Source organism: Callorhinchus milii, unplaced genomic scaffold (assembly GCF_018977255.1).
Source record: "Callorhinchus milii isolate IMCB2004 unplaced genomic scaffold, IMCB_Cmil_1.0 Scaffold9, whole genome shotgun sequence".
NCBI classification, from domain to species: Eukaryota; Metazoa; Chordata; class Chondrichthyes; order Chimaeriformes; family Callorhinchidae; genus Callorhinchus; species Callorhinchus milii.
Genome location: NW_024704750.1, coordinates 16,136,611 through 16,164,018, shown reverse-complemented (window position 1 = coordinate 16,164,018; position 27,408 = coordinate 16,136,611). Strand labels below are relative to the sequence as shown.

Below are 27,408 nucleotides of genomic sequence, written 5' to 3'. Positions count from 1 at the left end.
TAGATATTTTTGCAGAATGGAACAATTTTGCTTAATGAATTGTAAAAGGAGGGCAGGGCTAAAATTCATGTAATGAATAGAGGGAAGTGTACAGCCACACAGGCGGTCAGTGAACAAGTTTTAATATAGCTGTGGTTTTCTCCTTGCAGCATAAAAGTTTGTGTTGTGGGTTTGTTTGAAGTAACATAGACATGTCAAATTGACAAATTTGGTGGGTAAAAGCTGTTGAAGTACAAACTACCAGTATTTCACATAGATGTGCAAATACGTTTGCATTCTTATGTACAGTACTCCCAAGTATTTTATTAGAAAAAATGGCAATCAGACAAAAACAGTCCAGATCTGACAAAAATATGTTAGCAAGGATCAAAAAATCAAAGTGAGATAGAAGCAACTTCGTAAGATTAGTTGCTAATCATTGAACTGATTACAATGTGCCTGGTTGAGAGCAACAGCACACTTTGTTACCACAGAATTACCGCAGACACTTTAAATATCTTAATATAGCAACAAGGTAATTTGTTTTAATAGGCATCAATGTACAATGATATTGTTGGAAGGAAATTGATGGATATTATAAACCCGTGCAGATGGCATCACATCATTTATGCACTTTTATTTTTTCCAGAGGAACTAATGCAGAAATTGCAGCCCTAAGAAATTGATGACAGTTCTGTACCAGAGACCAATGCAAAATGATTCTTTGAACCATTGATAAAGTCTAAGTTTAACACTTCATAATGAATATTCAGAAATTTCCAGTATAGCTTTTCTTTGTAATACAGTAAAGTTGTAGATTGGCACCCGAGAGTAGGGATACCAGCCCACCCTCCTACAACAGTTGGTTACTGATGGACCGGCTTTACAGCATGGATGTGAACCCTTCTAATAGCTTAAGTCTGGATAGAGTGCTCACATGCAGGTCCTGAGAAAGGCGGTGATTATTCATGGTTGAGTCTGAGTAATGCTCCCTATAACCGAAAACATTCCCACCCTGTCCCCCATCCTACCAACCTTTTGACAAATGATCACAGCACTAGGTAGAGCTGTAGCAACACTTCTTTCAGCTCTCTCTCAGAATACAAAAATGGAAATGACACACAAACTGCAGACCCCTGCCCCTTAAGAAGCAGGAATCTACTGTTTTTTTTTCTTTAGGAGTTATATTTATCTGACTGGTAACTCCATCACAGTGGGGGAAAAAATCTGCATTATACAGTAGTCTTGGATCACAGTAAATAAAGGGAAGGCTTGGACACTACATTGCCATTTGTTAGCAATTTTTGTTAAAATACTGATGTTTCAGAAGTGTGTAACCTAATTACTCTGTCACATACACCAACCAATAACTGTCTAATCTACTTAAAAGGAGTACATCAGAGAAATGTAATTTACACCATTACATTTAATACCAAAAAGTAAAAGATACAAATTTAGATTCCTCTCTAAAGAAAGCGAAGCAAACAAATAAAGGAGCATTTCAAATATGTGACAAGTCAAGTGAATATACTTCAGTAAATGCAAGTATTGCAGTTAACCAATTTAAAATTTGCATTTCTCAAACAAATTCACTTCTTTACATATTTCACATCAACTTTTGCTCACTCGTGTCAAAGTCCACTTTGCTACAGTAACGTACTCAATCTGTGCTTTCACCAGAAGGCGATCGTGTGCGTGACCTTACATGATCCCCAGACGCCAAAGAGGAATGGCCTCTCTGTTCCTTGGGAGGAACAGGTGATCTGCTCTCAGAGCGTGACCGACTGCGGCTTCGACTCCTAGACCGACTGTAGGACTTGCGGCCCCTGGAGCGAGATCTGGAAGAACTTCGACTGCGAGATCGAGACCTGCTGCGAGATCTGAAAATAAAAAACAAGTGAATGATTTGAACTGTCAGATATTTTATCAGCATTATTAATGGTGTAAAACATTTCAAGTGTTTGTTTAAATTCAGTTCTATCCATCTTACATCCTTAACATCACCTAACGAGGGGTGGGACAATCGACACTCTTTACAACCACGGGCAGAGAAACAACACCAGCAGGACACCAAGAGGAAAATGAAATTGTAGCAAATGTTTGTTTACCTGTATTGTTTACGTTCTTCAATCAGTCTGATCTTCCTTCCATTGAGCTCTGTGCCAGATAGTTTGTCAAGAGCATTCTTCACATCACTGTATGAGGCAAACTCAACAATCCTATGAGAGAAATGCAGAGGAATTTTTAAAATTAAGAACCATTACAAAAGCTGTGTTTTCTTTCACTGACATACTAGTCCTCAGAAAAGTGTAGATCCAATCAATGCTGTATCTGGTTTCAGCTACTGGACATGCCAACTGAACTGTGTAAATGTTAAGATCTTGCAACAGTAGCAGAAAGGAAGTCGTGTGAACAATACAATCAATTTACCAGTTCTTTTCCTTCAAAACCAATCGAGCAGTAGATCCCCTTCCATTCAAATGGGAAACAAAATCTATAAAACTCCATCTATGATCTCAACAATTTATTTGGTTGCTCCTGATTAGCGCCTTGGGACGTTCTCCCAACATGAAAGACGTTATACAAATGTAATTTTGTTGTTGTTGCAGCTAAACGCCCTACGATTTTTACTGTGCTCAAAGCCCCTTTCTGAATTTCATTAAAATGTAAAATTGGAAATATAAATCAAATGCAAGTAATATTTCTAAATATAACAAACATGACAGAATTAAAATGAGTTCATGGCCAAATGAAAATTTAGGAGAATTTTGAAATGAAGAAACCCACTGCATGAAAACAGAGAATATATCCATTCACATTTATTCACAAGTAGAAGGCAGTTAATTAAGAGGCCAGTCACAGAGTTAGTTTGTTACAAATGCACTCAATCAGAGTACCTTAAAATGATGGTTGCAAAGTTTAAAGCTTCCTCCCACCAGGATCAAGCAAACAGTATCCTCACAGTCGCCATTAATCCACCTTGGATGCTTAGTTTTGACGGATGGCTTTGCTATGCGTCAGGACAGGATTTGGTTTCCATGTTACATTTAGACACAGTCTTTCCTTATCCTGGAATATTTCAGTCCAAATATCTGATCAGGTATTTATTTCGACAAGAACAATATCATATTTCTATTAATAGATTTTTGTTACTCATATTTTTACTGTTAGATCAGGAAGCTCCACAATATCTGAGCAACATGGATTGCTGAGACATGAAACAGGCACTTCCTCCAAGGGGAAGGTGGGATAGTTGAAGAAATACATTCACCGAGTTGCTATTGGGAACCATCCAACAACTGGTATCAGAGCTGGGCCTTTGGTAGGCAGACACCAACCCCCAGCCCCATACATTGTAAGCCGCAGATATTTTAATATCCATTTCTTAACATAACTTACCCTTCATTCAGTTTGTGCCTGTGCGCATCTGCAAAGGTAACTTCTCCAGCCTGTCTCATAAAATCTTTCAGGTCCTACACAAGACCAGACCAGTTAGGTAAAACAAAGCATATTAACATATGTATACTATCATTTTCCAATGTAGATCACTGGAAAAGCAAGCAAAAAAATACACAAATCTGATATCAAAATTTATATTACCTTCCTGACCATTCCCTAGGCTATTCAACCAGCCAAATGCAACAAGGATTCGCAGACGTACCACCACGATTGAAGACCAGATGGTTGTCTTCACCACCTGCTTGTCTGACACTACCCATTCGATGCGAGCCTTCCTGGACATCAATCACCCTCCCTTAAAGGAAGAGTCTGGCATTGCCATAGGAACCAAGCACTGCTACTCTTGCGCCGTGACCAAGGACTTCTCGACTCACTCCAATCGAGCTTCCAACCAACCCAACTAGCGAATTTCGCTCATTCTTTCAATCAAGGACCTCATTTTAGAGCTGGCTCTCAGAACGCTCGGCTTTAGGGCACCTTGTTACCAGCATTTTCAGGGATCCAGCAAGGAAAACGGCACTAAACCCAGTGCCCATCATTGTTGATCAGACCACCACACACAGATCTAGATCACCAATTGACTGAAACATAGGAGCGGACTGGCAATTCAACTAGGCCCACCAAGAAACCAAGCCAGAGCGATTAGGAAAACCAACGACACTCCTCGTCACAAGGCCAACGACAATGAGAGGCTGGTAAATAAAGGTTTTAACACTTGGTTAAATTTCAGAAACATTTGAACATTAAAAACTGAATAAAAATACATTTTAGTTTCAAGGTTAATAGACAATCAAAGTTACTTTTTTTAAAGCAACAGTACTTAAATTAATCTGGAAGACAATTAAAACTTGTCCTCATTGTTTTAAACAATGTCCCCCCACCCCCCATTAAGTCTCATTATACATTCAGTAATTTTGAAACACAATCGCAACAGCATATACAAAAGAAAGGAAATCTAGGTAAAACATAGGGCATAGGGTAAGAGGGAAAAGAAACTAGTCACGGGCTCTCTGTCCCCTTTATTCCCTTAATATTTTCCATAATGGAGATCATAAGATCTTTACGTTAATTCTCTGTTCTATCCCCTTTTAAACTTTGTGCACAAAATGTGTGCCCTTCTGTTATTTTAGCTTTCATCCAAAATTAGTAATATTGCACCATTTCTAATGATAGTTATGTTCCCTTTGGGATCAATCAGTGAAACAATTAATGTCATAAGCTTGTCAGAACTGGGGAGATAACCTAGGCTTTACATAATTCCTGTTGTTTTGCAACAGCTACGTGTGCTTGCAATTATTCAAATAATTTTTTTCAAGATTTGGCATACTTTACACAGAACTGTTTAGCTAGCACCTGCCAGTACCCCTCTACAATGGTAAACGGTAACCTCAAAGACTACTAAAAACATAAATCTTAAAATATCAAATTAAACTGTTGGTTATATTTAAGTTTTAGCAATCTACATAAAACTAGCCATTTAAATATAGAACAATCATATTTCCACACAACATACCTGCCAGCTAACTCTGGAAGATAAATTCTCAACAATCACTCGGTTTTCTGTACGAACCGGTGGTCCATTTCTGAAATGGAGAATTGTACATTATGAGACGTCTCAATGATGTGACAAGATGCTATATCATTATTATTATAATACCAGCTGTTACAGCAGAGAAGACTAACAATCGGATAAGTAGACAGGTCACTGGATAACAAACTGAAGGAGAAACCCTTTTTTCCCCTCTCAGGCCAGAGTCCTACCGAAGAACAAAATTTGCAAACTGAGATCATCCCATACAGTGTATGCCAGAGATCAAACCTGCGACGTTTTGTAGTGAGTCAATCAGACTAAGATATCACACAACATTTAACACTGTGCCCATTACGAGTACAGAACACTACGTTGTAACAACATCTTGTGTGATGACACATTTTGAGACACACAAAATGTCTAGTGCGTTATTTGTATAATCCACTTACCATTCAAAATTTAGCTTTTGTCAAGTTACTCTTTCGTTTTAATGTTGAAAGGGAAAAAGCACAACAGTCTCACCTTCCTCCACCACGAGGACGGAGTTGACCAAATCGATATCGTCCTGGTCCTCGCCCTCCTCCCCCCCTACGTGCTCTAGCATGTTCCACTGTAACCCTGTAGAAACAAAGTATTCATTAGTGTACAATGCAGTCAGCTACAATAACGTATCACAAACCTTCCACTTATTTAGGGTATGGGGTGCTTACCTCTCATTACACAACTCTTTTCCATCCAGTTCATAAACTGCATCCTCTGCATCCCTGTAATCTTCAAACTCCTAAATACAGACAGCAAAATACTTTTAAGTAAGGAATTTCATCTTCCAATTTTAGAATGAAAATACTAAAACAAAATTAAAGCAAAGGATTTATGATATTTTAATAATTGATTTAAAACTGACACAACCTTAAGCAATGGATCTAAAACCCTACGAAACCAGCAATTATTGGCCATTTGTTCTGACATCAGGAGTAAAAATACTTGTGTGCTGCATGAAGATATTTTGAACCATTAAAAAACAATTATTAAAAGTGCATACTATATATATATATGTACACACATACACACACACACAGAACGGATTGCATCTTATTTACTTTTTTGGGGGGTCAGCTGACTGAAACTCATCACCATGCTTAAGAGTATCCAAACCAGACAGTTCCACATATGTATGCTACCTACACATGGACATTTCCAAGTCTGGAAAGGAATGAGCACTATGCTTACTTAATTTCAGGGAATATTAGGTAGTTTGGCAAAAAAACAAGGCTTGGGGATCTCAGAGTATGTGCTGGGCTACTGTTGGAATTTAACCAGCTAAAACCACCCCATTGGAAACACTGTCTGACAAGCTTCCCCCTCCTTGTCCAGCTAGGACCACCCTACCCAATAGCGCTTTGGCCTGCAGGGTTAACATGGGCTGTGGGAAACATCTCTGATACCAGATTGTCATCAGAAGTGCCCTGGAGTATTGCGGATCCACCTGGCTCAGGAACTGAATTATCGTGACCGGCAAAGAAGAATGACTCAATTTCAATACTTCACTTCCAAGCACATACTTTGGGAGTCAGCTCAGCAGCAAGGAGAACCCACTTCTCCCAAGGATAGATGCATTGATGTGGCTAAAATATCTGCATTTCAATCTACTATTGCTCAAGGAAAGAAGTGTATCAAAGATAGCTTAAAGCATACCAGTAGAGCCAACATAGATGACCTACCACTTTCTTTGGGAAGTAAAGCACTTAAAAGTAGCAAACAGATGAGTGAATTATTTCAAAGCATAAAAGACACACTGTTCAAACTTCCTGATCTTGAAGATATTTAAAACCCAAATGTATTTCTCTTCTTGCAAAACACTTTTATTCAACTGACGAACTAAAAGAACTTGCTAAAAAAAAAACTCCATAGGAAATGTAGAACATATTCCTCGGTGCCAAACAGGAGGAGTTGAGCCAGGAGAATTTCAAATGTACCTTATCCATGGCCAGCTCCTCAATGAGGATAGAGACTTAAACCAGCAGAAGTTCCCAGTAGACAATAAACTTTCAACCCCGGTATTTTCAAATTTGTCAAAGCAAAACAATTCTCGGTTGATGATCCCTTTTGAATAAGCTTATTTTGGAATAAACGGAAAAGGCTGTAAATACTGGAAATGCAAAACAGAACCAGAAAAGCGGACATTCACAACAGGTCAATCAGCACCCGAGGTTAGTTTCGGGTAGTAAATAGGGCTTTTCATTTGAGTGACATATGATCCTTTGATGTTTAAGACCCTCTGCCAGTGAGATAACACAACTCTATAAATCTCTGATGGGTCAGTCATGAATCTAGTCCATGCTCAATCCTAATTCTATGCAGAAATAGCTCATATAGAGTGATAATTGCACTACAATTAACTTCAGCACCTCTTATGAAGGAAGGAGAAGAGGAAAATTAAATCATTCTAGATTCCTATACCTGAAGCCACAAATCCTCCCTCCCTCTGCAACTCTCTCTCTTGTCTTGTTCTTACTTGGATCACACCTCTCCATCTTATGATCGGGTAAAAATTGCACACTTTCTTAGAATGTTCACATGCTTGCAGGTAAGTTTTCACATGATTTTAATTCTACATCTGAACTCCGATGCGAATAAGAGGGGCTTGGTGTAAAAACATGTAGATAAATGGTACTCCACTGTATTTTGAATAGGGAATTATAATAATAATCCTTGCATTTGATATAGTGCCTTATTACGTCTTGCTTTTTAAGAAAGGATGTACTCACCTTGAAGCGGGTACAACGTAGATTCACTAGGTTGGTACCAGGGATGAGGGGTATGAGTTATGAGGATAGGTTGAGCAATTCAGGCCTATATTCTCTAGAATATAGAAGAATGAGAGGTGATCTTATAGAAACGTATAGGATTATTAAGGGGCATGACAGAATAGATAGTGGGAGACTTTTTCCCCTGGTTGGAGGAACTATAACCAGGGGTCACAGTCTTAAAATTCGGGGTAAGCCCTTTCGCACTGAGTTGAGGAAAAACTTCTTCACTCAGAGGGTAGTGAATTTATGGAATTCTCTACCCCAAAGGGCTGTAGATGCTCAGTCCTTGAACATATTCAAGACTTAGATTGATAGATTTCTTGTGGATAAAGGGATTAAGGGATATGGCGGGTAGGTGGAGTTAGAATAGATCAGCCATGATCTTATTGAATGGCGGGACAGGCTAGAGGGGCCGAATGGCCTACTCTGCTCCTAATTCTTATGTTCTTATGTCTCAAAGCACTTCACAGAATATACTGTCAAGTGAATTGATTGTATATTTTGTGGGAGCAACTCGGCAGCCAATTGCACAGAGCAGTGTTCCACAAACAGTCATGGATTGAGTGACCACTGTTTACTTCATCCGAGGGATTATTATTTCCAGAAAAGTGAATCGGCAATCAACGAGCAGCTCCTTCTTACTGCTAGGTAAACAGGTGTGTGGAGTTAGGAAACTTGCCCAATTTTTCGCCCTGCCAGGGAATCAAACCCAGATCCTCTCACTTGTGAGACGAGTGCTCTAACTACAAAGATACAGAACTCCACAATGAGATCAGTGGCCATAAAATAGCCACTATTCACTACTTGGAAATTGCAATTTTAGTGTTGCTGCCAATATTCTTCAGAATAAATGTGACATTTAGTTAAACTGAACAGTAGCCAGAAATGTACTTCAAAATTTGGCCTCTGACAAGGCAAGTCAGCAAAAGTGAAGATGTATACATCAGAAACCAATTTTAACAGCTTACTCTGCACATAGTTTGCAGAATACAATAAATGTATATGGAATCTGTTCGCAAATATCCTGAGACTATTGGTGCCTAGAATTCACACCATTTATTACAATAAACTTTTTCTCACTCAGAAGTACACTAAAAGCCTCACTCATGCCTTTATTACCTCCAGTCTTGATTTCTCAAACACACTCCTTGCCAGTTTCTCTATTTCCACCATCCACACCCCCCCACCCAACCCTCCTCATCTCCCAATAGATCTCTGTCTTAGAATTCACAACTAAAATGCTAAATACACACCTCTTTGACACCTACAGGCACCAAAAACAATGAAGCAACAGCACTCGACAAAAGCCGTGTTAAATGCTTAGTCAGGACACGAGATAGAGGAGAACGTATAAATAGGCAGAGACTACAGAAGCATATGAAGACCAGGACAAGGATCTTAAAACTAAATCATCTGAGGTACTCAGAACCCAGTAGTTTGATGAGCAGGAGAGTTAATGCGTAATGCAAAAAGAACATGGGCTCAGATTTCCAGACCAGTTGAAGTGTTTGGAGTCTGTCGAGCGAGGCCAGTGACGAGAGCACCGCAAAAATATATTCTTGTGACAAAAGGCAAAGGCATGGAATGTTTGTGATAGCAGTGAGGGTGAGTACACAAAGTTTAATATTCAATCAGGCACATCACTTTGCAGGCAAGGCAGCAGCAATCAGAAAAATCTGAAGTAAATGGGTGCACACAAACATAGATATACAAAATACTTGATGACAGCACAGGTGCAAATTTGTGGGAGTTTCAAAGGCTGCAGCTGCATTATGAACATCACCCAAAATAAACAAGCCACACTTTCGTATCCGATTCCAGATCTCCTGTTCTTCAGAAGTAATACCTCAACTTATGCTTTGCTAACCCTCATCCTGTAACATCTTGAAACTTTAGCCATCTTCTCCAGTTTCTTAGTTATTGGATCTGTTTACTCTCTCTCTCCATTTTTGTTTAAAACTAAATTGTACTACTTATACTGAACTTCACACCTGCCTTCCAAAACATTTTACAATCTATTAAGACCCCATCAGCTGACTTGATAATTTTAATATTTCCTGAATTTCCCAACCCTTTATTTAATTTTGACAGCTCTTGATTGGTCCCTCAGCAGACTATTTCTAAAAATGTTAATTTCTTTTCTAGATTCTGCTGAATGACAACATTACATTTTTATAGTCCCTTTCATGGCAAGAGGACATCCCAAAATGCTGGACAATCAGTGTTTTGGACCCAAGCTGGGGGTCAGGATCCGGGATGGAGGGCAGCGGAAGGAGAGTGATCAAAGGCACAGTCGAAGAGGAGGGTCTTGAGATAGGTCTTGAAGGAGACAAGCAAGAGGGACTGCAGGATGGAGTTCCAGAGATTAGGGGCAGAGTGGCTGAACGCCCGCCAATGGTGGGGCGGGCGGGCGAACTGAAGCAGGCTGTAGCCCACTGAGTGGAGGGAGCGGGCAGATTGGTAGGGGGTTAGGAAGTCATAGATGTAGGAGGGAGCAAGACCATGGAGGGCTTTGAAGGTGAGGAAGCCATGTGATGGGAAGCCGGTGGAGTCAGGTGAGAATGGGGGTGAAAGGGTCAGAGCCGGGTGTGGGAGAGGTCATGGGCTACAGAATTCTGAATGATCTGCAGTCTATGGAGGGAGGGGTTGGGGAGACTAACAAGCAGGGAGTTGAGCCTGGATGTTATGAATGCACGTATGAGGGTCTTGACAGCCTGCGGTGTGAGACAGTGTCAGAGCTGGGCGATGTTGCGAAGGTGGGGGAAGGCAAAGCGGATTATGGCATGGACGTGGGGTAGAAAGGATAGTTGAGGGTCAAACAAGACGCCAAAGGTCCGGAATGACTCAATGAGGTGGAATGTGCATCCTTGGATGGTGATGCCTGAGGTGTAAACTGCAGTACATTTGAAGAGTTTGGGTGGTGGGGTGCTGTAAGTTATTGATCAAACGGGAATCCGTTTCTGGGCACACTCGAAACTTCAATCGCAATTCATTTCCGCGAGGAAAGTCAACTTACCACAAATCCAAATCCATTCTTCAAATCAATTTCCCTAATTCGCCCATAACCCCTGAAGAATTTCTCCACATTCTTCTCAGTGGCATAAGGGCTCAGTCTCCCGATGAACACACGGGCGCTCATTTTCTTCCGACGATAACGTTGCAACTGGAGAAAGGAAACAACGGAAAAATAAACCCTCTCCTCGCCGAGCACTTAAAACCGCAGGCACGAAACCTGGCTGAACAAAAATAAAGACGCAACCGGAGATTTTTTTTTCCCCTTCCCCCCCCAACCACCAAAAAAAAAAGCAATTTCCCGAGGAATAATTAAAAAGCAATTTAGGATGGTTTTAACTATTGACCACATGGCCCCCGGGAGATCACCAGAGGAGGGCCTCCTCCCAATTCAGGCAGCTGCAGCGATACCTCGACCCCCCCCTCGCAATCGAGCAATAATTATCCTCCCCCCACCCCACCCCCCGCCCCCAATGAACGCAGGAGCAGAAGTTTTATCGCACACGAAAAGGTACAACGCAGTTTCTCCTCCTGGACGTTTTTTGGGGCTTTTTTTTTTTAAAAAAAGAAAGGGAACGAACAAAGCCGCCATTCTCTCCTCTCCTCCCCACCCCCCTCCCTCCCCTCCCTCACTCCCCCTCCTCCACTCAGGGAGAACTGCCGCGACGACTGACTCGGCCCACGCTCAGGCCGAGCTCAGGAGGGGCCTCGGGGCCAAACTCTGCCCCCCCCCCCCCCACTCTCGCCTCGGTCCGCCCCGCCTCTACGGCTGCTCTCCCCGTTAGTATGTGGGCTCCTGCCGCCCGCCCTTTACCTGCCCGATCGGATTCTTCGATGGAAAACGGTACCGAGAGAGAGAGAGAGAGAGAAAAAAAAGAGCCCAACACCACCTCACCTCAAAATGGAGCCCGACCCCACCGACAGTCACTCGGCAACCGGCCAGGATGCGTCACTTCCGGCATTCCGAGCACCCCCCCCCCCTATTCTATGAGGTGGGGGTTCCTATGGAAACGGTGTTCCCACAGTCTGGCTCGTCACCCCCACACACACACACACACACACAGGGTAATGCACGGGCCAAACACAGGTTATATACACACACACACACAGGGTAATGCACGGGCCAAAGCAGGTTATATACACACACACACAGGGTAATGCACGGGCCAAAGCAGGTTACATGATCATGATCATGCACAGACCACACAGTGCATGCATACACACAGGATAGATAATGCACGACCAGAACGTGCTACAGACAGGAATAATCTACAGAGCACACTAGAGACACACTATTAATGTACAGGCCAGTGTGTGTTACACACGGGATAATGCACAGAGCGGAGCATGTTGCACATAGGATGCGTTTTGCATACGCCAGGCTGTTATACATAGAATGCAATACAAAATTCAACAGCAACCTCTTGCACTTTTGTGGCGCCCTCCATGCAAGGTAGTAATAATAATCCTTGCATTTGGTATAGCGCTTTTCATGTCTTCTAGACGCCTCAAAGCGCTTCACAGAATATAAAGTGAATCGACTGTATGTTTGTGGGCGAAACGCGGCAGCCAACGGCGCACAGCAGTGTCCCACAAACAGTTGTGGATTGAAGTGACCAATTTTATTATTTTGTTTTGAGGGATTATTATCAGGCATGTGGAGTAAGGAAACTTGCCCAAGGTTTCGTCCTGCCGGGAATCGAACCCAGGTCTCTCGCTTGCAAGTGCTCTAACCACTGAGCTACAGGACTCCACATCTCTTTCACATGGGGAGTATGTCCCAAGGCGTTGGACAGTCAGGGATTTCAACACAAGATAAAAGCACAAGTCAGAGTGTGTTGCTCATAGGATTATACTCAAGTTAAAGTATGTACACAGGATCGGGTGCAGGCTAGTGTTTTACACTGTGTGTGCAGAAGATAATCCATTACATATTACATGTTACACAGGCTGATATGTTTTTCAACACAAGAAGTGCAAGTATACTAAACATGGCAAAATGTGCAGGTACAAAATATCTTGCACATTCTAAAGCACAAATTATGTTAAAGAGGATAATGCACAGAATGTTATATTGGGAATAATGCATCCTTAGCCTTTGTTCCATCAATATGTAGGCTATTGTACAACATATAACCAACAGTGTTATAACTGCAGGAGCACTACTGACATAACAGCAGCATTCCAGAGGCTTGTTGCAAAGGCACCCAGAATTTTTTCTGAACATCAAACAAAGATCCCTGCTGAAAGGTGTATGTGCTATTGACACGAGACGAATAATGGGATCTGCCCTTTATCTATATGACTCCACAAGTGACACACCCTTAGCATGTACACTCCATCCTATCTCATCCCTGCATTTGATTAAGCATCTTTCATGACAAGTTGTCTCTAGCACTACCCAGCTTTACTATGAGGTGTAGTGACTATTTTGCACACAAATACCTAGTTATGTTCCAAGGAAATTTGGAAATGGACCGAGTTTCCCTTCACATGCTTGTTTGCTTTTATATTTATAAATTGGTTTAATTGTACTGTCCCATATTTTGCATTCATTTTGTGAAGCACAAAATACAAATCTCACTCCTGGTTAGATTTACGTCCCCTCCAAACCTAAATTTACCACAAAATTCAAACTAATTGAAAACATCTCTTTGTAGGCTGCTGCTGGTTCAGATTAACTGGCCCATCTAACAGCCTTTACTTAATCTCCAATCAGCTATATTTTTTTATCAAGAACTTTGAGATGCTCATCTTTAAAGTTATGAAATAAATGCAAATTAGTCTGATTTATTTTGGACAGATGTTTAATATGGACTATATGGGTCATTTACTTTTATGATGTCCCTTTGTTCTATCTCAAGAGTACTTTACATTTACGTTTATGTGTTTTTGTTTCACAGAATTGTACAGCAAAGGCAGCCAAGTCTTCAACTTAGTCCCACTCCCCTAGTGTTTGTCTCTTCTGCTCCACCTATTCATTTTACACTGCATAAATACATACTGGTCAGCTGAAAAAAATTAGAAGAAAAATACTTACCTTATACAGTCTTTTCTCTAACACATTACTAGAATCTAGTCAATTAGCACTGTACCAGAAACAATGGGAGGGAGGTTCTTGCAGGCAGTTAATACCGTAGTGACCAGGAAGGTCCTGCCACAGGGTGCAGGAAAGCTTGCATCAATTGACGTACACAAAGTACGAGTTACTGACAAACTTATTTAAGTTAGAATGTATGTAAATGTGCATGCAGTGATGGGTCAAGACTTTACTTTCCTCACTTGTTTCAAGCGGAACACTGCACATACATACTTCAATGTCGCCAATAAGTGCGGTTGTGGTGAGTTAGGAGATGATATGAGTAGGATTATTTGGGATCATGAAACAGCTCAAATTTAGCTAGTTATCCAATTTATAAAATAAAACTTGTGCAAACTTATACAAAGTGTTTTTGGTAGGCAACTGAATAGGACTTGGGTGCATGTGATTGGTCAAGTTTCATTGCTTGGCAGATCCAAGCAATGTATGTTTATAAAGAATAAATCCATCCAATCCAGTTTATAAAGAATAAAATCCTTACCAAAGAAAGACACTGAACAGGCAAGCTAGTTTCAAGCCAAACAGCCTGTAGCAACGGACAACACATTTTATGCCTTGTTTATATTTAATAAATTGCCAGAATGGCATAAAGGGCTTTATGTCAGAATGTTATTCTAATGCTTTATGTACATCTGTGTTGGTAGAAATAGTTGATTTTTTTAATCACCTCTGCCTATGATAAACTCTTTGGCAGAAAACAAAGATATGTCCAAGTAATGCCTCTTTCAGCATAATAGACTGGTGAACAATCAATGGTTGAATCTCAGCAGCTGGAATTAACAGTAACATCACATCTTCCATCACAGTAACTAAAGGTACAAGTAGGCATTCGCTTGTCTCAAAGGGTTGTGGGCTCAATCCCATATGGGGATTTGAACTTGTGTTGCAGGACAACACTCCAGTACTGTACTGGGAAGAAGCACTGCATTGGAGATACAAGAGTGAATGTGGAGAAACCTGCATTCCCTCCAGAAAGATCATCCAGCCTCCATGCCAACTTGTCTCAAGTTTTTGAGCAGAAACAAGAAAACCAACCATCAAGTAACAATCACTCAAAATCTCCAAGTTCTGAAAATTTCCTGACCATCTATATGGATCCATCAAAGTAGGTGAATCTCCAGCCAACTGCCATAACCAGCATTTGATTATTCACCCTGGTCAAACCATCCGAATTCCGGCTTTGTGGTGCAACACTTTTGATGCGGGGTGAGGAAAAAAGGCAATAATATTTGCCCGCAAATTGACTGTAAGCACTCAAACATGTCTAGCATTCTCACAACTTTCAATGAAGCAGAGCTCCTGAATGTCATGAGCACATCCTGGACAGTCATGCAGAGTTCCAAGGCACGTGTATTGGATGAAGAATGCCCACACAAGCACCAGTGAATCCGTGAAAAGACAGTCCAGCAGGAAACATACTAAATTTTGTGTGGCGCAGGAACATCAAGTTTCAGCAGACCATTCAAATATTGGACCACCACGGCCAAGTTCTATTGAAAATTGGTCCAATGAGGACTCAACAATATAAAATGTTGTGTACATTTACCCAGTGATCCAACTGTAAGCAACAAGTGACAGTGTAGAGCCCAGGTAAATACAGAAATATGGTTTGTGTAACATTAACATGCACAATATTTGTGCAACATTAAAACACCACAAAAAATAATTTCATACCATTGCATTTAATGCTACAGATGTTTAAAATCAATGTCAGCAAATGAGCAAAGGATGAGAATGTTAACAAATCAATGTTGGATAAACAAGCACAGATTAAGTGGAGAAAAAATGACCATTTTCTGAATATAAATCTGAACTATACAAGAACACTATAGTCAAAAGGACTTTTAAGGACTATACCTTCTCTGGATGAAGTAAACAAATTAAGGTTTGTATTGTTTAACAGAAATTTACCACATCCTACTTACCATATTTTAAATCAACTTTCACTCACTTGGGCAAAAGTCCACTTTATGACATTAACATACTGCTTAATCTGCACTTTCAACTGAGGGTGATCGGGAACGAGACTTTGACTTTGACCGAGACCGGGTTCGAGATCTTGCACGCTCCACTGATGCGGATTTTGCAGGCGATGGTGAACCCGCTTTTTGTTCCTTGGCAGGAGCAGGTGATCTGCTACGAGACCGGGATTTACTGCGGCTCCTACTCCTGGATCTACTCTTTGATCTAGTGTAGGACCTGCGGCTCCTGGAGCGAGATCGACTGCGAGATCTGGAAGAGCTACGGCTATGGGAACGAGACCTGCTGCGAGACCTGAAAAACAAAATAAAGACTAATTAAAGCTAACATAAACAATGAGTTACATCACTAAGTTGATGCAAAGTCCTGATGGTGTATTAACTCATCCTGTTAACTTGGTGGGCATGTATCAAGATAGTTGGATATGAATATGCAAATCACAGGAATTTGAATCAGAGCTCTTGAGCAATCTACAAAAACCCAAATAAAATGCTGTGAATCGAAGACCAAATTAAGATTAATAACCAGACAGAATATCCATTTACCTGCCCTGCTTGCGTTCTTCAACAAGTCTGATCCTCCTTCCATTGAGTTCTGTGCCTGAGAGTTTGTCAAGAGCATTCTTCAAATCACTGTACGAGGCAAACTCAACAATTCTAGAAAAGAAGGAGAAACGTAGATACCTTGCTGCAAAATTAACCTTTGTAAGTGACCATGAGATTTTTTTTGGCAAAACAGACAAGTTTGGTCACACAACTTTTAACAGCACTGCATTAAAATATTCAAATGGTAGCTTTAAATTCCTAGTAAATAAACTATGTTTATTCCAGAGAACAACTTTATAAGATTTATATAGCGCCCTCCACACCGGACTACATCTCAGAGCGCTTCACAGTAACGGATCCCGGGGCTGAGCCAGGGGGAAGGGGAGGAAGGTGACCAAAGGCACAGTCAAAAAGGTCTTCAGCTGAGCCCCGAAAATAGGAAGAGAGGGGGCGAGGCGAAGGGAGTGAGGAAAGGAGTTCCAGAGCCTCGGGCGCAGTGGCTGAAGGCACAGCCGCCAATGGTGGAGCGGAGGATTCGGGGGACAAGGAGGAGGCCAGACCCGGTGGAGCGAAGGCAACTGGCACTGTTGTGAGGAGGTCAGAGAGGTAGGAGGGTGCAGAGGAGTGCAGGGATTTGAAGACAAGAGTGAGGATCTTGAAGCTGGTCCTCTCTGGGACAGGCAGCCAGTAGTCTGGTAAGGACTGGGGTAATCGGGGAGCAGAATTTGGGGCGGGTAAGAATGTGGGTGGCAGAGTTTTGGATGACCTGGATTTTATGAATGGTAGTGGAGGGGAGACCGGTGAGGAGGGCATTTGAATAGTCCAGCCGAGAGGTAACAAAGGCATGGTCCAGGGTTTCAGCAGCTTTTGGAATGAGGTATTGGCAGAGACAGGCGATACATCGGAGGTGGAAGAAAGCGGTGCTGGTAAGGGACTGGATGTGGGAGAGGAACAATAATTGGGGGTCGAACCTGACGTCTAGGTTGCATATGGGTTCGGAGAGCTTTAGGGGGAGTTCAGGTAGTTGGAGGAGGTGAGAACCATATGATTTTAGATGATGACGAGAGCCAAAGGCTTCCGTCTTGTCAACATTTAGCTGAAGGAAATTCGCCTCATCCAGCTCCTGATATCTGACAGGCAGGCTGACAGAACATCTGGGGACTGGGGGTCGCAAAATGAGGTGGAAGAATAGAGTTGGGTGTCATCCGCATGCACAGACGTGGAAGTGTACCCCATGTCTGCGGATGACATCCCCAAGGAGCATATAGATTAGGAAGAGGAGGGGGCCAAGGATGGATTCATGGGGTACCCCGCAGGTAACTGGGTGAGAGCGGGAGGAAAAGCCATTTGTGCAGCTGTACTCCTGGTGGTTCGTGAGGTAGGACTCGAACCAGGTGAGTGCTGCCCCGCTGAGGTGGATGACGGAGGTGGATTGCCATTGAGGTGATGCATTTTTGGAGGAAGAGTGAGGCGGAGCAATATACACTAAATATGCCAGCCTTCCCGGCACCTCCCTCCACAAGTTGCAGGTCATTCAGAACTCTGCAGCTCGTGTACTGTCCCGCACCAGGCTTCGCGACCACATCACTCCCACCCTCGCTCCACTGGCTCCCATCCCCCAGAGGATCGAATTCAAGATCCTCATCCTCACCTACAAGGCCATTCACGGCCTTGCTCCCGCCTACCTCTCCGACCTACTATCCCCCTACTTACCCGCCCGTACCCTCCGTTCCTCTGGCTCCGATCTGCTCCACATCCCCCACCCCAACACCATTGGTGGCCGGGCCTTCAGCCTCTCAGCCCCTAGGCTCTGGAACTCCATCCCCCAGTGCCTTTGCCTTGCTTCCTCCCTTTCCTCCTTCAAGGCCGGTCTCAAGACCTTTCTCTGCGACCGTGCCTTCAGCTCCCCTCTTGACTCTCTACCCCCTCCTCGCTCCCCCCCTTCCCTCCCCCTGACCATTACCCTCCTGCTCGGGTCCCGACCCAATTGTCCAGCTCCTTGGAATGTCCTCCCGACGTGAAAGGAGCTCTATAAATGAAATCTTGTTGTTGTTGTAAATGGGATCAGATCATAAGGACAAGCAGAGAAGGGGCTGGGAAAGAAGGATAAAGGAAAAATTTAGGTGGTGGACCCAAGATGACGAGATCAGAGGTGATAACTCTCAAAAGAGAATTGGATAGGTACCCAAAAGGAAAAATTTGCGAGGTCAGAGAAAGAGCGGGGGAGTGGGACTGATCTTCCAAAGAGCCAGCACAGGCACGATGAGCCAAATGACCTCCTTCTATGCGGTAATTTTCTATGATTATATATGTATTTGGTTCACCAGTTAAACAGCCATGGTAACGGCTCATTAAATTGAAGAATTTCAACTTGATGCAGATTCTCATGTAGTATTTAGAAACCTTGCCTCAAGGCATTTGTTAATTGAAGATTAAAACATTTGTTAGCAACATACATCTACTATCCATTCAGTAAGTTACAAGTAATATATTTGTCAGGCACCACTGTTTTTGTGAATCAGCGGATATCGTCATTTAGATGAGCAACAATACCAAGCATCTAAACACAAGTTAACACATTCCTACACCTTACCCTTCATTCAGTTTGTGCCTGTGTGCATCCGCAAAGGTAACCTCTCCAGCCTGCCTCATGAAATCTTTCAGATCCTATGTAAAACGAGATCAGTTAGTTAAAAAGAAGTTATTCTCCAATATACTAGTTATTTTCCAATATACTACATCATTGGAAAAGAATTTTTAAAAAAGCAATTCTAATGACATCAAAATTTATATTACCTTCCTGTACAATTCCCTAGGCTATTCACCCAGCCAAATGCAAAAGCCTTTGTAGAGGCACCACCACGACTGGAGATCAGATAGTGCTCTTCACCACCCACTTGACCGCTGCTACCCATTCGAAGCGAGCCTTCCCGGACATCACCCTCCCTTAAAGACAGACTCTGGCATTGCTATAAGAACAAGCACTGCTACTCTTGCGCCATTTCCAAGGACTCCTCACCTCATTCCAATCGAGCTTCCAACCAACCCAACTAGCGAATTTCTCCCATCTTTCAATCAAGGACCTCATTTTAGAGTGGGCTCTCAGAGCTTGACTTTAGGACACCTTGTTACCAGCGTTTTCGGCGTGCAGCAAGGAACACTGGCACTAAACCAGTGCCCACCCGTGAAGGTCAGACCACACACAGATCTAGATCACCAATTGACTGAAACGTAGGAGCGGATTGGCATTTCAACTAGGCCCATCAAGAGACCAAGCCAGATCGATTAGGAAAACCAACGGCACTCCTCGTCACAAGGCCAACGACATAACGAGAGGCTGGTAAATAAAGGTTTTAACACTTGGTTAAATTTTGTAAACATTTAAACACGAAACCAAACAAATTTCACACTCAAGGCTTTCAAGGTCAATAGATAAACAATATCTTTTTTAAAAAGGTTAGCTACTCAACATGGAGCAGTATTTAGTAAAAATATCAAAACTGACACTTTACTGTGAAACAACTGAAACTCAAAAAATTGATGACAGTAAGACACTCAATATCTTGAAAATATTTTCTGGTTTCTCCAATTTTTTTTATTTCAGGTTTCCCGGTGCCACTCACCATTCCCCTTCTGAGAGTAGGCTGACCAACAACTTCCTGCCATTAATATTGAGAGCAGACATGTGGGTGTGCAAGATGATGGTTACCTGCCCTCTGTAAGAAGTGACGCCCACCCCGCCCACCACCCAAAGTCAGCTAAGATATGAAACTTGCCTCGCCTGTGAAAATTAGGGGGAAAATTCACACTCATTCAATTTCCACCTATTCCTCTCTGTACTTCCCCCAAGCAACAGACAGTGATTCTCAATAATATACAGTATTAGATCACATTCTTAAAAGCTCGATGTCTAGATTCTGAGGGTAGAGCAATTCAGGTCACAAATAAGATAACCCATCACCTTTGTGAAAAGCTTTCCAAAATAGTGACTTTAAATGTTTGCAATACCTATTTTTTTTTTTACTTTTGTAAGTAAACAGGATTGAAAACATTTAGAAGGAAGCAAATGTTTAATGGATTCTACAAAAGGCAATCCTAAAATGCTAAATTAGTGCTTTCACCACTGACAAACATAAAGCTAGTCTGCAGCAATCACAGCTCCACCTTAAGGATTTCATCATTTTTACAGTAAAGGAGCACAAATTTTCCTGTTAATTGCTTTTAAACTTTTAATAGCCAAAAGATTCAGTAAATAGCCTTTTCTTTGATGCTTTTCATCTCCTCTCATTTAAAAAGGTTTGGTTTTCTTTTTAAAAAAAGCATTTTAATCAAGGCAATTATGAAGAAAGCAGCAGTTTCCCTTTTGACTTCCTCCATATCCCAATCTAGAATATTAACTTACTCACAACTATCTATTCTTTGGTTTTCTCTTGGAAAAGAAAGTTAAATGGTAAATTCTGAGCGGTTACTTACACTTACCTTCATTAAAGAACCCCCCCGCCCCCCAAAAAACTAAATCTCAACATAGATTCAATTATCATTGATTGCATTGCTGGCACAAGTTGACAGCCACATTTGCCTACATAACAGTCACTGCATACTATATCACTACTTAGTAAATCATTGCGTGAATTACTTTGACATGCTGAAGCACTATTTCAAACATAAATATAAAGTATTTTGATTTGGTAAGAGGGAAAAGGCTAGCATGTGGGCACACTAGCTTAAGCAATTCAGGAAGAAGTCGCACTTGTGTGCCCTTCACTGTAAATTGAGGCTTAAGTAACCTTGAAAGCTTTATTCACATTTCATTGCAATAGAATTCAGTTTTATTTGAAATTAATGAATGATTATTTTATTTCACAAAAGAAACAATGATGTAACGTTACATACCTGCCAGCTAACTTTGGAAGATAAGTTCTCAACAATCACTCGGTTTTCTGTACGAATAGGAGGCCCATTTCTGAAAAAAGTGTAACATCTAGATTACAACAAATCTTATTTATATAGTGCCTTTTACATAGGGCAACATCTAAAAGACAGTGCCAGATACAAAATGGAGGAGGTGGTGGGGAACAACAACAAACTTACATTTACAGAGCGCCTTTCACGTCGGGAGGACGTCCCAAAGCGCTGAACGGTCAGGTGTCAGGGCCCGAGCATGGGGGAGGGGTGGTGTAGGGGTGAGGGAAGGCAGAGGTGGGCGGGAGACCAAAGGCACGGTCGAAGAGAAGGGTCTTGAGACCAGCCTTGAAGGAGGCAAGGGAGGAAGCAGGCCGGAATCCGATGAACGGAGGGAGCAGGCAGTTTGGTAGGGAGTCAGCAGGTCAGAGAGGTGGGAAGGGGCAAGGCCATGGATGGCCTTAAAGGTGAAGACGAGGATCTTGAACTCGATCCTCTGTGGGATGGGGAGCCAGTAGTCGGGAGAGAGCGATGGGATCACGGAGCCTGGTGCGTGAAAGTACACGAGCTGCAGAGTTTTGGATGATCTGCAGCTTGTGAAGGGAAGAGTTGGGAAGGCCAATGAGGAGGGAGTTCCTGTAATCAAGCCTTGAGGTGACGAATGCACAGGTGAGGGTTTCGGCAGCCTGAGGGGTGAGGCAGTGGCGGAGTCTGGCAATATTGTGGAGGTGGCGGTAGGTAGTGCCGGTCGTGGCGCAGATGTGGGGGAGAAAGGACAGTTCAGGGTAAAGCAAGATTCCCAGGTTCCTGACTGGCTTAGTGAGGTTGAGTGTGCAGCCGGAAAGGCTGATGCTGCCAGCGCCTGAGGTATTACAGAGGCGTTGGCGCGAGCCAATCAGGAGGGCCTCGGTCTTGCTGATGTTGAGTTGGAGAAAGTTGGCCCTCGTCCAGGACTTGATGTTGGACAAGCAGGTGGTCAGGACGCCAGTAGTCCTGGAGTTCAGGGTGGAAGCAGAGGTAGAGATGGGTGTCATCCGCATACATGTGGAAATTTACCCCATGTCTGCGGATGATGTCACCATGGGGGAGCATGTAGAGGGTGAAGAGGAGGGGCCCCGAGAACAGAGCCCCGAGGAACACAGCACGAGACAAGGCGGGGGCTGGAGGAGAAGTTGTTTGCCGCAACGAAGTGGAGGTGGTGTGAAAAGTAGAACCTGAACCAGTCAAGGACAGAACCTTGGAGGTTAAGGTTGGAGGAGAGGCTTTGGAGGAGGATTGAGTGGTCTACAGTGTCAAATGTGGGCAGCACGGAAACCCGATTGGAGAGGTATTAACCTCTCCAATCGGGAAGGGAGTGAGGAGAGGAAAGAGCGAAGCTGGGAGGCAACGGCTCTCTCAAGGACCTTGGATAGGAAGGGGAGATTTGAGATGGGCCAGTAGCTAGATATCTCTGATGGGTCGAGGGAAGGTTTCTTCAAGGTGGGGGTGATAGTGGCTGTTTTGAGGGGGAAGGAACAGTGCCAGATGACAGGGAGAGGTTAATGATGTCAGCGAGTAGTGGGGCAAGGAGGTGGAGCTGGGATTTAAGGAGAGGGGTAGGGATGGGGTCGTGGGAGCAGGTGGTGGTTTCATGGAGGTTACCACGTTGAAGCAGAGGAGGAAGTGACAGGTTCAAAGATGTGGAAGGAATGATAGGCAGGAGAGCGAGGTTGGAAAAGTGTAGAGAGATAGGGAAGGGTGAGAGATTTGTAGGTGATTGTCAAGTTAGAGGCAAACTAGGTGCTGATACCATTCACAAATCTTTTGTTTACCGTAAAAACTCAAAAGTGAAAAGCCCATAGAACTCAGCTCACCTTCCTCCACTGCGAGTCCAGCTTTGATTAAATCGACCCTGGAATCGTCCTCGCCTTCCACTACCGCGTGTTCTGGCGTGTTCAACTGTAACTCTGAAGAAACAAACTATCAATGTCTGCAAAACTAAAGGCACAATCAAATGCAGCGGAGAGCTGGTTACCCACACTAATAGTGACAAGGAAACCATGGGGATAACTGGTCATCACAAAATACAAATTGGCTCCAGTGTTAATCCAAAACAGGAATTGCACTGGCACTGTAGTGCCAAACTGTGTCAATCCATCTTTTACATAACATAAGAATTAGGAGCAGGAGTCGGCCATTCGGCCCCTCGAGCCTGCCCCACCATTCGATAAGATCATGTCTGATCTTCAGACCTAACTCTAATTACCTGTCCTATCCCCTTTGTTTTTTAAAAATCTATCAGTCTCAGCCTTGAAGATGTTCAAGGACTGAGCATCTACAGCCTTCTGGGTAGTGAATTCCATAAATTCACTACCATCTGAGTGAAGAAATGTCTCCTCAACTCTGCTCTAAAAGGCTGACCCTTTAAGACTATAACCCCTGGTTATAGATTCTCCTACCAGGGGAAACAGTCTCTCAGTGTCTAGTTTATCCAGCCCTTTAAGAATCTTATGTTTCAATAAGATCTCCCCTAATTCTTCTGTAAAAGAACTTTCTCTTTAACATTTTGGATCTTTCTACCTTGTACTTCTTCTCTCACCCTATCTCGTACCTTACAGTACCCACTAACTAACCACCTTTGTGTTGGCATCTCACTACCATGCAGGCTCTTCACAAAGATTTGTAGCAGAGTAGCATGAAATACCTGCCTATTCGCAGGTAATACATATTCTCAGTAACCATGCAAACATGAATGCGACTACACATGATTTGACAGGTTTTGCAGCCTCGGGTTTACTTCTGCATTCAGATCTCAATGCAGATAAGTGGCCATGTAGCTAACAGTTTACCAATAAGCAGCATTCTATTGTAGAATACTGAAATCTAACCTTTCATTGCACAACTCTTTTCCATCCAGTTCATAAACTGCATCATCAGCATCTCTATAATCTTCAAACTCCTGCAACAAAAAATGAGAACTGCATTTATGCCACCATAGAGCAGAGCTGATTATTCGCTCTAACCGTAATATTATGTTAGAAAGTTTAAAAGCATATGAAACCACTGCAAAGAATCAGAAAGACTCAGCAATCTGTTGAGGAGGGAAGAACTAAAGGAAACCGATGCAGACAGTGGCCATAATATTAAATGCTGCAAAATGTTACTAAATTGAACAAACTTGGCTTGGCCGTTATACAAAAAAACAGAAACAACTTACCACAAATCCAAAGCCATTTTTCAAATCTATCTCCTTGATTCGTCCATATCCTTTGAAGAATTTCTCCACTTTTTGTTCAGTGGCATAAGGGCTCAATCGCCCAATGAATACACGGGAGCTCATTCCAAATAAAGTATAAGGTTGCTAAAGGGAATGGGAAAGAAAGAAAACCGTCAAAATAAACCTCTAACTTATTACCAGCACTTAAAGTAACAAAAAAAAACTCAAAAATTCAAAGAAAGGTTAAATTACTGATAACAAATCAGCAATTTGATTATTTGCTCTTTGGGAGTCTTAAACTTAAAATACAACAACTTTAAATGGCCAAATCATGCGAAACTAAACTGGTCCTGTCAACAAGTCAATAGGAAAATTGAATCCAGTATCTATGGGAATAGAAGTCACAAAGGTGTTTACCTCCATTTTTCCCTTCTCCCCAATTAACATCAGACAAATTGCAGGACGCAGTCGTCATACTTCCAGAAAGATGTATTAATGCTGTATAAACGTTTACATTTGAAATCATTGGCAACTGGGTGTTCAGTTCTTTACAAAAAAAACAATGTCTATAGTTCTCTCTGAAACCTAATCTTGAATCGCGTGAACAACAACGTCCCCTCTAAACCTCAGCGCTGAAGAGGGTGTGTGAGTGGGGGGAGGGAGTCCCGTGAGGGAACAGGTTAAGATAGAAAAACCGCGACACCCGCGCGGATGTCGGCAAAACAAACTTGGAAAAATATTCATCCCACCCGATCTGACGTGGTAACCAGTGCCACCACACACACGGTCTGGTCTGTCCCAGACTTCACAGCAGTTCTGGTCATTTAATCAGTAGCGGTTAACTCTTGGGGGGGGTTTTATTTTTCTGAACAGTTGCTAAGAGAGCAGTGACCGCCTCACGCAGTGCCATTGCCAGACCCGGTCGGGCCGCTCGCCCCGTTCCTGGATCTAAAACCACCAGCACCACCACCACCTCCTCCTCCTCCTCCCCAGCGGGGAAGCTGCAAAGCCGCACGAGGCTCTTCGGAAAGAAGAAGAACTTTTTTTTCCCCCCTCTCTCTCTCTCTCTCTCTGTGTTGTTTTGTTTTTTTTAAAAAAAACACGACTAATTCCCGCCTGGTATCATTGTAAAGCGGTGTCTAATCTCCTGCTCCATCGAAGCCGAGGCCTGGGAGGGCCGACTGGGCCAAACCGTCCTCCTTTTTTTTTTGATGGGGGAGGGGAGGGAGCAGGTGAATAACACCCCCCCTCCTCCCTCCCCCCCCACACACACCCCCCGCTAAAAAAAAAAGAGATTATGCGCCGTCATTCACCCTCTCCTCCTCCCGGGCGACCCAAAAAAAAAATCCCCAGCAAACCGCCCGCTCGAGATCGTCAACGGAAAACCTCCGGGAAACGTACGCCCTGCAAATAACAACGCGATCCGCCAAAAAAAATCCACAGCGTTCCCGCCCGCCCGACAGCATCGCCAGCAAATAAACCCCCACCCCACCACCCCGTGAAATTACCTGGCGGGCGCGAAAAGAAAAAAAAAAGAAAAAAAATCTCTTCCCGAGTCATCGGCCCCGGAAAATTGCGCACGAGAGGGACAAAACCCGAGCGGCCGGGGACAAGATGGCGGAGAAAGCGGTGGCGATGGAGGGGTGGAAGGGGGGGGGGGGTGGGGGGGGGTGGAAAGAGACGCGGGACAAAGCCACGATCCCGCGGGGGGGGGGGGGGAACCTTGACATTTAACGCCACCGTCGGGCAACCACCCGCCCCACCTCACAAACCGGCCCGAGTTTACTCCACGAAGAAGGAGGAGAGAGAGAGGGGGGAAAAAAAATAGGCTCGAAAACCGACACGGAAAAAGGCCGCCGCGCGCTCGGGGATGAGGGAGAGAGAGGGGGGGGGGGGAGGGGGCACCGCGCGGCCAAACCTTGGCTTTTTTTTAAAATTTATATTAAAAATAAGAAGCCGTCGAACAAAACGAGAAGGGGAATAAATCAGATGTAAAATAAGTTTTTTTTTAAAAAAAATACATCGATCGCCGCCGCGCTGACCCCGTCAGTCAGTCAGAAACACCGACCGTCTGCAGCCGGTGCCTCTCGCCGAGCCGCTTACCTGGTCCCAAACGCCGAGCCGCTGCAGTGACGCAGCTATAATAAAAGCCGAGCCACAAAATGGAGGCCGCGTCTCGTCCCGCCTTGACATCAACCAATCGGAGGCGGCCGAGCCGCCGGCTTCTCGCCACTCAGCGCCCGCGACCGCACACCCCCTCAGCCAATCCCAGGCTCGCAATCCGTGCGCCCCCCCACCTGGGCCACGGCGAGCGGCCAATCGCAGCCCCGCCTCCGACAGGGAAGCCAATCGCAGCCCACCTTGCAACACGGAAGCCAATTGCAGCCCCGCCTCCGACAGGGAAGCCAATCGCAGCCCAGCTTGCAACACGGAAGCCAATCGCAGCCCCGCCTCCGACAGGGAAGCCAATCACAGCCCAGCTTGCAACACGGAAGCCAATCGCAGCCCCGCCTCAGACAGGGAAGCCAATCACAGCCCAGCTTGCAACACGGAAGCCAATCACAGCCAATACGGAAGGCACAAACCTGGAAGCTCAGCGAGAGGGGTGGGTTTCTTCTCTTGCTCTTCCCTTCACACTTTATTGCTGTTAGACGGAATTTGTGCTGATGAGATACGTGTGTGTTTGTATCAGCCCAACTCAGTTGCAGTATTCAGTCGTCTTGAGTACCTGCACATTTTGAAGTCCTGTAGTTCAATGGTTAGAGCACTCACTTCACAAGGGCGAGACCTGGGTTCGATTCCCGGACAGGGTGAAACCTTGGGCAAATTTCCTTACTCCACACGCCTAATAATAATCCCTCAAGCAAAAGAAAACTATTAACAAATTGGTCACT

General features: G+C 43.5%; 2 protein-coding genes across 3 annotated transcripts; both read right to left on the bottom strand.

Annotated features, from left to right (window-relative positions):
• Positions 1-278: 278 nt before the first annotated feature.
• Positions 279-11,765, bottom strand: LOC103178493 (serine/arginine-rich splicing factor 5). Its single transcript, XM_007893272.2, has 8 exons — positions 11,687-11,765; positions 10,796-10,942; positions 5,680-5,750; positions 5,492-5,587; positions 4,952-5,021; positions 3,379-3,452; positions 2,088-2,198; positions 279-1,859 (listed from the first exon to the last, which is right to left on the bottom strand). The coding sequence occupies exons 2-8, from the start codon at positions 10,916-10,918 to the stop codon at positions 1,640-1,642; spliced, it is 765 nt and encodes a 254-aa protein (XP_007891463.1). The 5' UTR covers positions 10,919-10,942; positions 11,687-11,765; the 3' UTR covers positions 279-1,639.
• A 3,789-nt stretch (positions 11,766-15,554) lies between these two features.
• On the bottom strand, positions 15,555-26,697 carry LOC103178492 (serine/arginine-rich splicing factor 5). Of its 2 annotated transcripts, none has more exons than XM_007893269.2 (8): positions 26,618-26,697; positions 24,515-24,658; positions 24,186-24,256; positions 23,172-23,264; positions 21,310-21,379; positions 19,010-19,083; positions 16,417-16,527; positions 15,555-16,165 (listed from the first exon to the last, which is right to left on the bottom strand). In XM_007893269.2, the coding sequence occupies exons 2-8, from the start codon at positions 24,635-24,637 to the stop codon at positions 15,880-15,882; spliced, it is 828 nt and encodes a 275-aa protein (XP_007891460.2). In that variant the 5' UTR covers positions 24,638-24,658; positions 26,618-26,697; the 3' UTR covers positions 15,555-15,879. The 2 variants fall into 2 exon arrangements, with proteins under 2 accessions (XP_007891460.2, XP_007891462.1); XM_007893271.2 differs by having other exon boundaries at positions 26,583-26,623.
• Between the last annotated feature and the right edge of the window lie 711 nt (positions 26,698-27,408).